At 33.7% G+C, this 16,607-nt stretch overlaps 1 protein-coding gene across 1 annotated transcript; it reads left to right on the forward strand.

Annotated features, from left to right (window-relative positions):
- Positions 1 to 5,578: 5,578 nt before the first annotated feature.
- Positions 5,579 to 12,623, forward strand: LOC111412349 (cell division control protein 48 homolog C-like). The gene is made up of 11 exons (XM_023043242.1): positions 5,579 to 5,767; positions 6,780 to 7,777; positions 8,054 to 8,670; positions 9,312 to 9,464; positions 10,396 to 10,512; positions 10,600 to 10,704; positions 11,248 to 11,313; positions 11,416 to 11,480; positions 11,599 to 11,800; positions 12,035 to 12,172; positions 12,261 to 12,623. Exons 2-11 carry the CDS (start codon positions 6,787 to 6,789, stop codon positions 12,306 to 12,308), a joined length of 2,502 nt encoding a protein of 833 aa, XP_022899010.1. The 5' UTR covers positions 5,579 to 5,767; positions 6,780 to 6,786; the 3' UTR covers positions 12,309 to 12,623.
- The last annotated feature ends 3,984 nt before the right edge of the window (positions 12,624 to 16,607 follow it).

Consider the following 16,607-nt stretch of genomic DNA (forward strand, 5'->3'; position numbering starts at 1 on the left):
TGTTGTGGTGTTTGATGAATGTTGATTTGATGTTTTTATGTAATTGTGTGAATCAAATATGGGATTGAATGAGAAAATCAAAGTGTGGAGAGTTTTCTTCAATTTCAATCCTTGAGAGCACGTCGAAAAAACGGCGCAATTTTATTTATATGAAGTGTATTTGGACATTTAGGTCGGGTTAAAATGTCGAAAAAAGGAAAATAATGTTTTATGGGTAACACCATCGCTCGAGCGAAAAGCGAGCGACGCCGTTTCGCTTGAGCGAAGTAGGGGCGAGAAGCGAGCGACAACCTTTCTTTTTTTGTTGCTCGAGCGACCACTTGGCGAGTGGCTAGCGAAATTTCAACGAGACATCTTGCCCTACTTCATAGCTCAAACCCTAGCATACTTTGACAAAATTACAACTTAGTCCCTCATCTTTTACACATGTACACAATGATCCCTAACCTTTAAACATTGACAAATTGACCCCAAACTTTTGAATACTTACAATTTTACCCTTTTGTTCACAAAATAGCCAACACGAAATCTAACACAAAGTAACACTTAAACTATACTCATTGCAATCTATTGAAGTGTTAAGCCAACTTCTCTCTCAATACTTAATTGTGATCATTTCATTTATTAAGAGATAAGTTTTTTACTTGTAATATCTCCTTCTTTTATTTTAAATTGTAGGTTGTGTTGAGGTCTCGAAAAGCTCAATGTTGTAAAAGGAATTGTACTCCTTAATTGTAAGTCATCGAAAGCTTTGTAGAAGGTTGGATTGCACCATAAGTTAATCAAATTTAGTAAAAAGGTCTTGCTCGTAACGGAGAGCTGGTAATAGGGGACATAGATCATTGCGTTGGATCGAACCTCCAATCAAATTTTTTGTATTCTCTATCCCTTTTACCTATTGCTTTTACATTGCAATTATTACATTGTTTTAGTTGAGTTCTTAGTTGTCCAAACTTACTTAATCATTACATTTGTTAGCACATTAATTTTAAACTTGAAATTAATCTTCGAAAAAGTTAATAAAAACCAATTCACCCCCTTCTTGGTTAGTTAATCTTGGGCTTTCAAAGTTGAGTTGACTGTTGTGATGATGATTCATTCTCCATTATGTTGACGAAGCTCCGAAAATAAAGAGTCATTTCAAGTGACATGATGAGAGCAACCTGAATCAATAATCCATTATTCTTTGTAATTAACATAGTTAGCTGGTATTTTATTTTCTTCAGGTTTGACTATTGAGGATCATATTGCTCTTTCTTTCTACTACTTTCATATTGAAACATTGCTCCTAATTAAGCTGATTGTCTTCTTCATCTTCCCAAACAGCATTTGTTTTAGATAGCTTCACTCGGCGATCTTTCTTGATGTGCCCAAGCATTTAGCACCTGTAGCATTTGATGGGTTTATTGTTTTGCGAATATTACATACATTCTTTCAGTTTATCTTATCTTCTGAGTTTTGCTCCCTTCTTCTGGAGAACAAAATGGCATCCTGTTCTGAATTGAAGTTCTTGGCCATTTGATTGGCCAAAGCCTATTGGTTAGAGAGTAGATATTCCAGTTCTTCAACAGTTGGCTAAGTTGCCCATCCTTGAATGGATGTGACAAATGGCGAGTATTCTTTTTTCAATCCACGAATAAAGAATCGACGTGGGCAAGCTTCACTAATCTTCTCACTTGTGTCCAGTTTTGAAATTTCGGCGCATATACTTTTGATTCGCAAAAAATATTCTGAAATTGTTATATTACCTTGGGTTGTCATTGTCAAATCATTTTTCAAGTACTGTAGCCTTGCTGTATTCGTCTTGAAAAATAACCTTTCAAGAGTCTCCCAAACTTGTTTTGGAAAATCAATATCGGTCAATAAACTCCTTGCTAATTGACGTTCTCAAGGCAAACAAGGCCTTCCCACATTTTATCTTCTACTTTCTTCGTGTTTCGGTATTATCAGGGATTTCAGCTCGAATATTTGCATCTACACCGATAATCGATTCCTAGAGATCTTGATCTTGAAGTTAAGCTTCCATGCACATTCTCTAGTACTTATAATTCCTCTTGCAAGCTTCTCGACACCGTGTTGTATGATAGAGTTATTTTCTCCATTAATGAACTCTATCTGCAAAGGAACAATTTCGTTCGAGTTTTAAACTTCTCCAACGAGACCAACTTCGATTGACAAGAAAAGTGAAACAAATAGGACTTTTAACAAGGCTCTGATACCATGAAATAAAATAAGAACTGTATTGAAGAAAGAGCAACTAACTGGAAAAATATTGGAAAAGATTTTACTATCTTTACATTGTTTACAATCAGATACTACGGTCCTTGTATACTAAAAGGATAACAAACTTCTGCTAGCAAAATCCTACCAGCATAGAGCAAGCTATTTATCTGATTCAGTTAACCAAAAACAATAGGAGCATGAAATTTCTACTGAACTTAGTCAAAACAAAATATAGGAACTAAGAAACAAACTAAAACAAAGTGGATTTTTCAGTAAGTATGCACTAATTTGTTATAATTTGATCTTGAGATAGCTAGACAATATGAGCATTTATTTTATAGCAAAATGTGTGGTTGAAAATGAATTTTGAAAAAATGCATGTTTGAAAAATAAAGCACAAACGGGACAAAATATTATGCACGTAAATTTAAATTTTTTTAATACTTTTTAATAACACATTTTTTCAGAAAAAATTATGCTTCTGTTTGGTGAAGATTTAAAATTAGATTTTTAACAGATTCTGTTAAAATTTAATGAAATATGTTATTGAAAAGTTGTGAATTTCACGAAATATGTTGTTAAAATTAATTATTGACTTTAACTTAAATTAGAAAAAATAAATTTTAATTTTTGTCAAACGCGGGCTATATCAAAATTTAATTTTCTCAAAAAATTATTTTAATGGTTATCAAATAGGTTAAGAACCATTTAAAAAATGAATTAGAATGGAAAAATGGAACAATATACAACTACTATACTATAAGAATTACATTCCACAACTAACAATTTTACAAAATAATTTTCATAAATCAAGTGATAATTCAAATTAATAAATATATAATGTTATTTAATGTACAATTGTATTGCCACATATGTTCCCACCCACCCGAATCGTATTGTTGCATACTTTCAACACATATTCTCTCCTCCAAATACAAACTTTCTATCTCTATAAAAAAAAATTCTCTCTGTAATATGTTCACCATCTCTTTCTCTCGGCTTACTCCTCTTTTCTTTCTCAAAATCAACTTCAGGATCGCTTCCATTTTCACCATTGTCAGCAAACTCTCAATCTCGTCCTTTTAACATCTTCATTGTCAAGCATATAATGATGCATTTACTCGTTTCAATGTTCGCCATCCCTCTTCATCTTCCTCTCAGATCTGGTCATAAATAGTTACAATAAAGACAAACATAGTCGCAACCGATCACAATTAAAGTAGATTTGATCGTAGAATGTCATAGGTAACATATAATCTTCACCTCCAACCATCACACCACCATTTACACCTGCACTTAACACTAGCAAGCGTTGCAGGTGATGAAAGTGCATTAGAGTTAATATGTATGGTGGTGGTAGCAATGTTTTGGATATTGGGTGGTGGCAATAATGTTGTGTTTTTGTGACATGTTTTATCTGTGATTAATGTGACCAAATTTCTTCTCAATGTAACTGTTTGTGACTAGGTCAATCTAAATTGTGACCGTATATGAATAACTGTTAATTTGGTCACATACAATCACAATAAACATAGATTTCCACAACCAATTACAATTAACACATACTTAAACATAGAGGGTCATCACGAACAAATCAACATATACAGCAGACCAATACCACAATCCACCACCAGTCACCACCTTCAACTCAAATTCAAGACTATAAATACTACATTCACCTCCAATCCACAATAATAATTACCACCACCATCATTTGCACCTCCACCTTAAACCCATCACACCTTCCACCTCTACTTCAAATTTAAGGGTGTGTTTGATTGCAAGTATGAAATTTACTTGGAAAGAAATTCAATTTCAGGCAATTGAATTGCCTAGAAATTATGTGCATGAAAATTGTTAGCTAAATATATTTGATCGATTTTATTTTCAACTTAGAAAATGTTATACTTGTTGTTTTTTATTGTTAGGTAGATGGGAGAGAGGGGGTAGATAAGAGAGTAAATTATTTGAAAAATAAAAACCTACTCCCACTAATGAAATTATTTTTCTGATTACGTGATTAAAAGTAGGAAAATATTTTTCATGAAAAAAATATCAATCAAACAGCACAAAAGTAAAAATTTGGATGAAAAAATGATATGTTCCATGAAAACATTGGCAATCAAATGCACTTTTTAAGTGAAATAGCCTGAGACTATAGGCCCAACCAGAAATCAGAAATGAAACCCTAAAACTTCATTAAAACTAATAATTTCATTATTGTAGGACAAAATACGTACTGGGAAGATCCCGCAGATCTAATTTATACAAATCAATCTCTCTGATGATTTGTAAAGAAAAATGGTGGCTGGCGATTTTTTTCGTACAAGTATTGCACCATGAGCTCTTCATCAGTTGGGTAAAATTGAAATCTTAGTGGTAAATTCAGTTGTTACAGAGGATCCATTTCTTGAATACCCATTTATGGAATACCCATTTCCTTTAAATTAGAGAGATTAGAGAGAAAAAGTGAGAATAATATATTTGAACAAGAAAGATAATGAGAATGGTTTACGGAGAGAAAAAGTGAGTAAGAAAAAGAGATTTATATGCAAATATATATTTGTGTTTGTATATGTATGTATATGTAGAGAGAGGGTTTTTGGTCTGGCGAATTGATTTGAGAAGATTTCAATTTAACTGGTGGGGTTGGGGTGACCGACAATGATTGATTTGAAAAGATTTCAAATTAAAGGTGTGTTTGATTCTCATTAATTTAATTCATGATTTGCTACAAGATCATTTTTAACCACACATTCACACAATAAAGTATTTTACACGTATGTCAAAAAAATTTCTTTACTTTTTAATTACACATTCTTTTAAAAATACCATTCAAACCTTATTTTCCCTCATTAATAAGAATCAAACGGGCACTAAATGATAGAATAGGGTAGGGTAGGATAGGGTAGGGGTGGATGGGGTGCGATTTAATCATTTATGACTATTAAAATGAACTTTATAATGTTGAAATTTGATTGTTGTGAATGATTTAATTTTTACTCAACTCCTTATAACTTATTCAAAACTGGTGTTTCTTGATGATTATCTTCCTCTATTAATAGTCATTTTTTAGACAACTTTCGGCTTGAATTTTTGATGCGGTTGTTTACGTTTTATAATTGCCATAAAAACTGGCCCCCTCAGTCGTTATTCAAATTGGATTGAACCGACTGATTCATCCCAAAAAAATGGGGAACGGTCCCAAAATCGGTTCGATTTTACTTATAAAACCTTTAAGTTACAGAACCGCGTAAAAAGTCCGTCAGATCGGCCGGTTCTAAGGAACCCGTGACCCGTTACTGGTTTACCCGGTTTAGACAATTTATATATTGAAATTGGTAAAACCGTAAAACCCTAGTTTTCACTTTCAATTTCCAAACGATTCGTCTCCTCCTCTCTTAGCTGCCGTATAAACTTGATTTCTTCCAAATTTCTCTAATATGTTATTGATTCCATATTCTAATTCATTGGCTGATCGTGTCCTTGCATCGTGTTCTTCCATTGACGGGTTACAAAGATTTGAAACGTATTTCTAAACTAGGTTTGGTTCTTCTTATATGATAATGATTTAATGCTTAATTTGTTTTTTTAACGTTTTGGGACTTATAAAAATTTGAGCAAGTATACGTTAGATCTCTGTTTTTTGCACTGTGGGGGGGGGGGGGGGGGGGGGGGGTTTGATTTTCTCCGGGGTGGGGGGGGGGGGGTTTGAAGTTCATTTTGTGGTAGTATTGTGGTTTTTCGATAATGGGATTCAGAACGGGGAAAGGCATCTTTTATTTTGCGTAGCAATATCTTTGGCTTTGTTAAATGTTTACTGATCTTCACATACTTGGGATTCAGTTCCATATTTCTGGTTAATTCCATTTGGTTGTCGTGACTGTAATATGATTCTATGATTGAGGTGAAATTCGTTTGGCTCTGCTTTCAATGCTTAGCTTACTCGCAGTTTTTAAATCTTCCTGAAATGACTAATTTGCTAAATGTGCCTCAGTGGTATAATGAACAAAAATTTTCTTCCCCCCATAAAAGAGTTAACTGTTGTTAAAATGAGATGAGATAACATGATTTACAATTATAAGATTTTGCAGAATAACAGAGTAGAAAAGACTCAATGGGACTTAATCTATGATTGAGGTGAAATTCATTTTGCTATGCATTCAATGCTTAGCTTAGTAGCAGTTTCTACTCACACTATCCAATTTCTCTGAAGTAGTGCTATTTTTTAGTAGTATTCTCTAGGGCTTAAAAATACCAGTAGTATAATCTATGGCTTAAAATATTAGTACTAGTAGGAATCCTAGGTTCTGTAGTTCATTGCATGTTTGGGCAGCTATACATATGTAGAGAAATATTTGGCTAAGTTGAAAACCAGAATGAGAATCTTCTGTCTTTTCTCTTAACTGCATACTGTCTTCTGTCTAACCTTCTGTTTTGATTGTTTTTGATTATTTTCTTTAATTATATGTTTTGAGTAGGTGATAACCTAATAAAATTTTCATTTTTCAGTTAGAACAGTATATTTGCACTTACCCAGTATTTTCTTATTCCAGCAAAGCAATGACTCCCAAACAGAAACGGAAGGTGAATTTTGTAAGAAAAAGACCACGGCCACCAGGAGGCCAAGGATTTGATCGGCTCCTTCGTCGGCGCATTGAGTTAAGCAAAAATCAATGTACTTCTGTTGATCAATTAGTGGTCTATCTTCGCTCCACCTACCCAGAATATTCCCGCCACAAGCTCCAGCCTTTCACAAAAGGGGTTCAACAGATACTTGACCAAATGGATGATCATAATAATGAAGAATATGATGATGAAAAGACCTCTCCAGGAAGAAAGAGGCCAAAGAAAGTTGAGAAAGCTGAAGAGAAATTGCAACTCATAGAAGCGCAGCATATTAGAAAGAGGACAGCGAGAATTAATGATGATTTTGAAAATGATGCTGGCTCAGCATCTTCAATGGCATCAGCTGCTAGCAATGGTACTTCGGAATCTGAATCAGACAACTCATCAGAGGAAGATATTTCGACTGAAGATGCTATTTATGAGGAAAAACTTGAACCCAAGTTTGATTTGATGAAGTCCATGCTTCGTGACAATTACAATGAAAAATCAAAGAAAATGGGAAAAGAGGGAGAAAAGAGGAATGTTGTGGAAATGGAGGTTGTGAATAACGTGGACAAGGAGGTAAATTTGATGAATGAGAGGCGTATATATGGGAATGACTCTGAGTTGTTGAAAATTAAAGGAGGTAATGGTTTGACTGTAATCAATAACAAAAATAAGGACATCAGGAACAATAACTCTAATGGGCCATTGTTTAAAGATTTGGGAGGGATGAGTGAAGTTTTGGAGGAGTTAAAAATGGAGGTGATTGTGCCATTTTTCCATCCCTATTTGCCACGAAACCTTGGTGTGAGACCAGTATCTGGGATCTTGTTGCATGGGCCACCTGGGTGTGGGAAAACCAAGCTAGCCAATGCCATTGCCAATGAGACTGGTGTTCCCTTTTATAAGATCTGTGCTACTGAATTGGTTTCTGGAGTTTCAGGTAAAATTGTTGTTGCTCTTTGTTTTATTGATGACAAATTTTTAATCATAAATCATTTAGATATCTAATTATGATTTCAGTTGTAATGATGACATGGTAGACAGAGAACTATGCGTGTCCGTTTTTATCTTGTCCTCCTAGATGTTGCTAGTGTAGCAATTTGACTAATTTCCCTTTTTGTCTATTACGTGTGGGGTGTTCAATAATTAACTTGGTTCTGTTCCTGACTTTGTTTACACGCACTTGCTGAGATGCTTTATATGCTAAATGTTTCAGGCACATCGGAAGAAAATATCAGAGAGCTTTTTTCTAAAGCCCACAGGACAGCCCCATCCATTGTGTTCATAGATGAGATCGATGCTATTGCTACTAAACGGGAAATTTCGAATAGGGTAATGGAGCAACGAATAGTGACACAACTGATGTCATGCATGGACGAGTCATCGAGAATTTTCAAACCTGTAAATGGAAGTGGGACTGCAGAGAATTTTGATTGCATGCCTGGGTATGTACTCGTTATTGGAGCAACGAATAGGCCTGATTCTATTGATCCTGCATTGAGGAGGTCTGGACGGTTTGACCGTGAGATTTATATAGGTGTCCCGGACGAAAGTGCAAGGGTTGATATTTTGTCAGTCCTTACTCAAAATCTTAAAGTAGAAGGTGCTTTTGATCTTCTGAAAATAGCTAAGTCTACTGCAGGCTTCGTTGGAGCTGACTTAGTAGCACTTACGGACAAGGCTGGCAATCTAGCAATGAATCGAATTATAGGCCAACGAAAGGTTGAGGTTTCTACAGAACTTATTGAAGGGGAGACTGTTGAAGAATGGTGGAGACAACCTTGGTCACCTGAAGAAATGGAAAAGCTCAGCATTACAATGGCCGATTTTGAGGTAATGTGGCAATTCAACATTCAATTAACATGGAAACTGTGAATGTATATTGATTCTATATGCCTTTCCTACCTCTTTCTCGTCCGTTGTTATCAAACTGGATTTATTTATTTATCATTTAGACTTCGCCTAGATCTTTTATAATGTGTATTGTTTCTTGGTTGGTTGTTTTAAATTCCTAGTGCAAGTCTATTTTTTCCTGCTCATGGACGGATATAGATGTTGATTTTGTTATTTGTCTTGCAACAATTGTGCCTAAAATAGATTTTTTGTTTTTGTTGGCTAGATTTTGGTTTCTTTTCTTGGGGAATCTGTAGGTTCCTTGTTTCTAGAATTTAGATTTGAAGTCTTATTGGAGTTCTTCTGTCATGTTGGTATGTATTCGGTATAAACAGGTTGTGCAACTTGACATCTTCTAGAAAAATCTCCTTTATACTTGTAATTTTATTCTATAGGCTTATCATGGGAAAACATGTCTATTCATGGGAAAGCATTTATATGTACTCTTAGAGCTATCAGTTCATTCATTTTTCCTTTGTTTTTCTTATTGTTTTCGATTCCCTCCTTATTTCCTTTCTGTTTCTTATTTATTGTGTTCTATGTGATTTTTACCTACCCACGTTTTCATCATTTTTTTGTAGAAAGCTGTTAAAATGGTTCAATCCTCTTCTACAAGAGAAGGATTTTCAGCAATTCCAAGCGTGAAGTGGGAGGATGTTGGTGGACTCCAATTACTCAGGGATGTGTTCGATCGTGACATAGTTAGGCGGATTAAGTATCCAGAAGATTATGAGGTGATTGTTAGCTTTAAAATTTCATTTAGCAATTGATTATTGGTTATGCGATAAGGACTAGACAATATATTGATTGTTTGGCTTCTATTATAATATGCTTATAATTTAAAGTTAAACATTAATTGTAATGACACATTCACAATTATTACATACTTATTATCCACACATTTTGTGGGATCCAATACTCTTCCTTATAATCATATTATAATTTTTCCCAAACTGAGGTATTAATGCAATGCGACTTTCCTTTTGCATTTGAAATGAACATAATCTTACATGGTTGTTTTCGTGGGGTGACCTATTACATTTTTTTTTTTATGACCATGGGTGTTTAAGTCAGTTTATACGCACCTCAACTAATCCCACGGGGTCTTAAAGTTTACGGCCGGAATTTACACGTTCTAATCAAACAATCATGGCCAGAATTTACATGTTCTAATCAAACAATCTAATAAAGATATTTCTTTTAAGTTCATGGGCAATGCTTACTAAAAATTTCCATAACTCTAAATTTTTCGAGAAAATTCTTTTCTAAAGAATGGACATGCTCTTGGAAATCCTTCATGGTTAATTTGCTTTTCTCTACATATGTATTGGATTATTTGTACTTCCAACTCAGTTACTTCATTTCTTGAGCAGTTGCCATCTCTTTCTTTCCATATAATTATTTCCTATGTAGACATTGTTTCTGGGAATTCGTCCACTTATCCTATGCTAGTTGGATATCCCAAGTTTAAGGTTTTGAGATTTCAGGAATTTGAGGTGGATTTTGAGTTAGGATTTTTGCTTTATGGTCCTCCGGGCAGTTGCCATCTCTTTCTTTCCATATACTTATTTCCTGCTTAGACATTGTTTCCGAGAATACGTCCACTTCTCCTATGCTGGTTGGATATCCCAAGTTTTAAGGTTTTGAGATGACGTTAATTTTCAGGAATTTGGGGTAGATTTAGAGACAGGATTTTTGCTTTATGGTCCTCCGGGCTGTGGAAAAACATTGATTGCCAAAGCAGTTGCCAATGAAGCAGGAGCAAATTTCATACATATTAAGGTTGAAAACTATTGCTACTTCATAAGTTTTTTTTCCCTCTAATAATTAGTTCCATTGGCTCTCTTACATTTTCTGTTGTCTATCAAGGGTCCTGAACTTCTCAATAAATATGTTGGTGAAAGTGAGTTGGCTGTTCGTACAATTTTCGGTCGTGCAAGGACATGTTCTCCGTGCATCCTTTTTTTTGATGAGGTGCTTTTCTATTTCCTGCTGTTATTTCTTGACCGCTTTTCATCTCATGTAATTTGGTTTTATATTTGGTTATACCTAAGTTATGCTTTTGTAAATTAATGTGCTATAGTAAGAATCCTTGGATGTGACGTTGAGTTTTTAAAGAATATTCAGACATCAAACTCATCATGGATGTTGACAAATCAAAATTTGACAAAAACCCCCAGACAATGCAATAAAAATATGATCTACTTTGGCCTTGAAACTCATCGTTTTATTTATGTTTTCAATGATTGGGTTTGGAGCAATCATAAACAACAAAATCCTCTCAAGTATGGCTCCCAACTACACATACAACATCACATGCTTTGCTAGAAGCTAGGAGTCCTACCATCCTCTCCTTTTGTTTAGGGGTTTTATAGTTCCTTGTTAACTCTTAACTGATCTACCTACAAATAATATAGGTATACTGAGTATAAACAACAAAAAATGGTGATTAGTAACATTCTGCAGTGAACTTGGTGGAAACTGGGATTATGCTGATGTTATTCTACTTCTGATCAGGTGGATGCTTTGACAACCAGACGTGGTCAAGAAGGGGGATGGGTTGTTGAGCGGCTCTTGAATCAGGTTTGTAAAAATGTCTTGTTAAATGCTTTCTTGCCTATTATGTCCTCTGTTATTGTGCATATGACTAGATATGGAACTGAAAGCAAAGCCATGTCACTGCAGCTACTGATAGAGCTAGATGGTGCAGATCAGCGAAAGGGTGTTTATGTAATTGGTGCCACGAATAGGTACAAATTGTTATTTTTGTCAAAGATTTTCCGCGGGTGAAATAAGAATAATTATTTGCCGATTAAAAGTCTTCTATTGTGTAACTTAATATCTCTGATCATGATAATACAATGCCAGGCCTGAAGTCATGGACCGTGCCCTCCTTCGACCAGGAAGATTTGGGAAACTTCTATATGTCCCTCTTCCCAGTCCAAATGAGTGTGGTTTAATCTTGACTGCTCTTGGTAGGAAGAAGCGAATAGATGCCAATTTGGATTTGATGGCAATTGGAAGTGATAGTGCTTGTAAAAATTTCAGTGGAGCCGATCTATCCGCACTGGTTTGTCCATACTTGATTATTTTCTTTAGATGGTTATGACATTTTAGCAAAATTGGTCTTGATTATCATCAATATTTAACTAAGATAAACAGTTGCAAGTTGATTGGAAAGTTCAATAATGTGGTTCGAGTGAGAAAATGGGAGTTGTGTTTTATTTTTCCTTTTTTCTTGACGCAAATGCTCATACTTTAACAATGATCAATCTCAAGGTTTGCTAATTTTTGTTTATGTCAGATGAATGAAGCTGCTATGACAGCTCTTCAGGATAAGCAGAATTCGCAGAACAAAATTTCAAATGTTGCACCATGGACCATCAAAGAAATACACTTCAAGAAGGCACTGGAGAAAATATCTCCATCCGTTTCAGATGCTGTATGAATTTTTATCTTTTGTTCTTCTAATATACCTTAAAGAAAAGAACCGTAACTCAAACTGTGTCAATTTTTATGTTTGGTTGCAGCAAATACGATACTATGAACTCTTGTCAGAAAGCTTCAAAGCTGCTTGAAAATGGACCTGATCTTTGTTTGCCTGGTTCGAGGGAATTTTTTTTATTTTTTTGCTAGAAATGTGCACGAGTCATAAGTAGCTGATAAGCACAAGCAGCAACTTATCCGCAGCAGTCAATTGTCTATACATGTTTAGCGAAGAATCCCGTTAGGAAATTTTGTGATTCTGAAGAAAAGAAATCTTAAAAGGTTTTTTGATTTAGGAAATTCAATGTAATTTTTCATTCTTACGTTCTTTTGGATGAAGCTTGAGTGGGTTATACTAAAGTTGTCCAGTGCTTTATTTATGTTGAAAGTACTGCTTCAATTATCAATGGATTGTTCAATTCTTTTAAGCACGTATTATCAACTAGCAACGCTTACATGTTTGCTGATTAAGGGAATGGTAAATTTCATGGTGACATGACCTACGTCAAGATAACCCCACCTTTAAAACACTTTGATAGTGCTCCTGGATCAGAATCCCAAATAATGAATCAGAGCACATGGAGCTAAAATAAATAAATAAATATATAACTTTAAGACTCAGCTTTGATGAATTAAGTCACTTAAATTGACTTCTAACTATGATCAAATTTCGCAATTTTTATTTTGGTTTCATTAAGATTGTTAGGAGCGTAAGCAATTTTACTTTTTAAAGATGTTTTTATTATGCACGAGAATAAAAGCAACTTTTTAAGACATTCTAAGTTGACAAAACATGTTTTTTTAATTTATTTTTTGTTAAATTCACCTGAACATTCACCTGAACATGAATTTCTCACCTATCAAGAACCGGTGGTGGAATTCATTAAAATACATCATAATGAAATTGAACAATGAATCAAATAGGCTATTCCTCTTATGATCATCACCCTATTCAATGGTTCATGGTATAATCCTAGAAACTCCAAAACCAATGGTTTTTCAAAGCAATAGTAAATCAGATAAATATTGTAGCATGGAGGTGTGAGAATAATTGTAAGAAAATTCATCTAATCTACTGATGGTAAAACCAAAGGGAGGCAAAATTTCCCAATTGGCCTACTCAAGTGCTTCCTCAGTGTGACATTTTTTGTTTTCTTCCAGATTGAAGAGTCTAACCAGCTTCTCTTGCGGATTTTCACTTAAGAAATTAAACAAGTGCATGGACACAGATACATAAAAGTAGGGCGAATCCAGTATCAACGTTCAGTTAGGACGGATGTTGACTTTGACCATTGACCGTCGACAATCAACGATCGTAAAAGTTCGGTCCGGTCGGCGGCCCATCGTTTATCAAAATTTGATTAAATAATATTAAAAATTATTCAATATATATTTGTAAATGCACTAAAACGTAGAAGTTATAAACAGATGAAAATATAATTCAATACAACTCAAAATATAAAAAAAAATATACAATACAACCTTACTCTGTAATTGTAAACTTAGACAACTGAATTCTACGGGATCTCATATTTTGAAAACGTTGCAATATTATCTTATTTTCAAGTTTTATAAAAAGATCTTTCTCCACGTAAACAACCAAATTATCATTCAATAATTCATCTCCCATTTTGTTGCGCAGGTTATTCTTGATTAAATTCATAGCAGAGAATACATTTTCAACACTTGCAGTTGTCATTGGTAATATCAAAACCAATGTGATCAGCCTATAAACCAATGGAAAATAACAAGAACTTCTAGTTTCAACCAACTTCAGAGCTATACAAGATATACTTTTGAGGTTGAAGAAAGCTTTGTTTATTCTCACGAGTATAAGAAATTTGTCAAATTGAGGTCTAAGTAATAAAAACTCTTCACTATTGAAATCCAAAGGATAAAATTGAGCAAAATGTACCAATTTACATACATCAAAAGTTGCAAATGAATCTCTTGGACTTTATAGTGAAAATATCGATAATCGTCTTACATGATATATATGTAATATTTTGTAATTTGATGTATTAATATGATATTTCTTTATTGATTCATTTATCAAATTACAAATCGCCACATATATGACATGTAGAATGACTATTGATAATTTTCATTATAAAACATTACTCAAATGTAAATGGTTGAATCGTCTGCAAATCAGTGATAAAACTACATTCACAAATTCTAAAATTTTTAAAAATTATATAAAACTAACTTATTTATTTTAATTCGACTTCCCATCTACAGAAGCAGCACCTGTACAACTTCCACATGATTGTCGCCAACTACCAAATCCTCGAGCCTCCGCCACCAGCCACCGTAATATTTGTCCATATAAAGAACCCGTCCACCACCACTCTTTCATCACCCATCCCTCTCTCCATCTCTCTCTAGACATATACACTGTGTAATATTCACTCAAACACACCTTACCATTCTACTTTTTCAGTTTTGTACATATATTCAAGAAATTAGGCGTTTTTTAGAAAATCTGTCATCACAGATTTATCATAGCCGGAGCAGTGCCCGGCTGTTCCGGCAAATCCAGCTGCCCTAGCTGGCCACCACTTGCATCCGCCACTGCATAAAAGTTGATTTGACTGCAAAGAAGATAGAGATGTTGGGTGGAGCATAATTGCAGTATTCTCTAATGGCGCCCCTAATTTTCTTTTCTTAACAATATTAGAAAATGCAGAAACTTTAACCATTGAATTTGGTGAAGACATTGAGATGCTCTACTTGTCCATGCTTAAGCAAAGAGAGGTGTTGTAATAAGTGGTTTGTATAGAGTGAAATACATGGTTATTTAAATAAATGGGGCCTGTCTAAGTGGAGGAAGAGTAGAATTGAGTTTGAATTTTAACTATTTTTAAGTTAGTTTAGGAGTTCCATTTTTGTTTCATTTCAATTTCATGGAGGGAGTCTAAAGTTGGGGGCATTATTTATACCAAAAATAAAGGTTGATGTTGTTAGAATAATTCTAAGTATGATCTTCCTATTTGATTGCAAATTTTACAGGTTAGATATATGACTCATAATAATATTGTGGATAAACCCAATATGTTAAGTGATCACTTGGACCGTTTTACATCTTACAGGTTATATCTTGTATAATGAGGCAATTTAAGTATGTCTGCCAAAAATATGTAAACTCCAATTAGGGTTAGAGTCGTTAATGGAACGATTCAATAAAATTTTATATGAAGGTTAGGCCCCCTCTCCTCTCGTAATTGTTTTATTGGCTTGCCTCATTGACGGCCAATATTTTGAGGAGCAACAAGAGAAAAATCTAGCTGCTAATATTCATATCTAAGATATCTTCCGCAGTTATGAATCTTAAACTATCAATTTAGAATTTTGATTCTTATTTCTTAGTATGATTATTGTTAAATTCAATAATTAGTATCAGAGTCTACATGCTAAGATCATAATCCTTCATAATAATAATTTTAAAGTTTCTACAACCTGCCGATTTCTTGAATTCTGATTTCCCAGCCGCCAATTCAAAGGTTTTGGAACTATTGAGCATTTGTTTGACCGCATTTCTTTGGTATTTTTCAAAAATTTTTTTAACAGTGTTGTGTTATCTAATAATCACCTGCCCCTGACTGCAAAAAGGAAGCAAAGGACCCACGATTACTGTACAAAACATTATTTTACTGCTAAAGAAAGGCTGTCGAACAAGCTTTAAGTTTTTAATTTTGACTTCCAGCCACCAAGTGAAAGTTTTGGAATTATTAGTTTTCAATCCCGATTTCCAGCCGACAATTCAAGGTATTGGAGTCAATTTAGGTTTCTATCATCTACCTTTTTCTTTGTTTCTCCGCAGCCGGCAAACCCAAAAAAAAAAAAAAAAAAAAAAAAAAAAAAAAAAAAAAAAACAAAAAAAAAAAAAAAAAAAAAAACAAAAAAAAAAAAAAAAAAAAAAACAAAAAAAAAAAAAAAAAAAAAAACAAAAAAAAAAAAAAAAAAAAAAACAAAAAAAAAAAAAAAAAAAAAAACAAAAAAAAAAAAAAAAAAAAAAACAAAAAAAAAAAAAAAAAAAAAAACAAAAAAAAAAAAAAAAAAAAAAACAAAAAAAAAAAAAAAAAAAAAAATAATAATAATAATAAAAAAGGGCCTGTAAAACAGGAGAGAGGTGTCTTTCTTATTCTCTCAAATTGATGGCAAGAAAGTATGGTTTACAGGTTTAGATGCATGTAGGGTTTTGACTCTTTATTTAGGTCTATTTAATTCTATGTCACATGGGCCCTTTTAGTATTAACTTGATGTTAAATGAGTATTAAAATATTTATGGGACGTTAAATTATAAATAATAAAAATACTCTTTCATTTGATATAAAATTTTAATATGATACATATAAACATTATGCTCCCGTTTGGCCCTCATTCTCTTT

The sequence above is a fragment of the Olea europaea genome, chromosome 16, assembly GCF_002742605.1.
Source record: "Olea europaea var. sylvestris chromosome 16, O_europaea_v1, whole genome shotgun sequence".
Lineage (NCBI taxonomy): Eukaryota > Viridiplantae > Streptophyta > Magnoliopsida > Lamiales > Oleaceae > Olea > Olea europaea.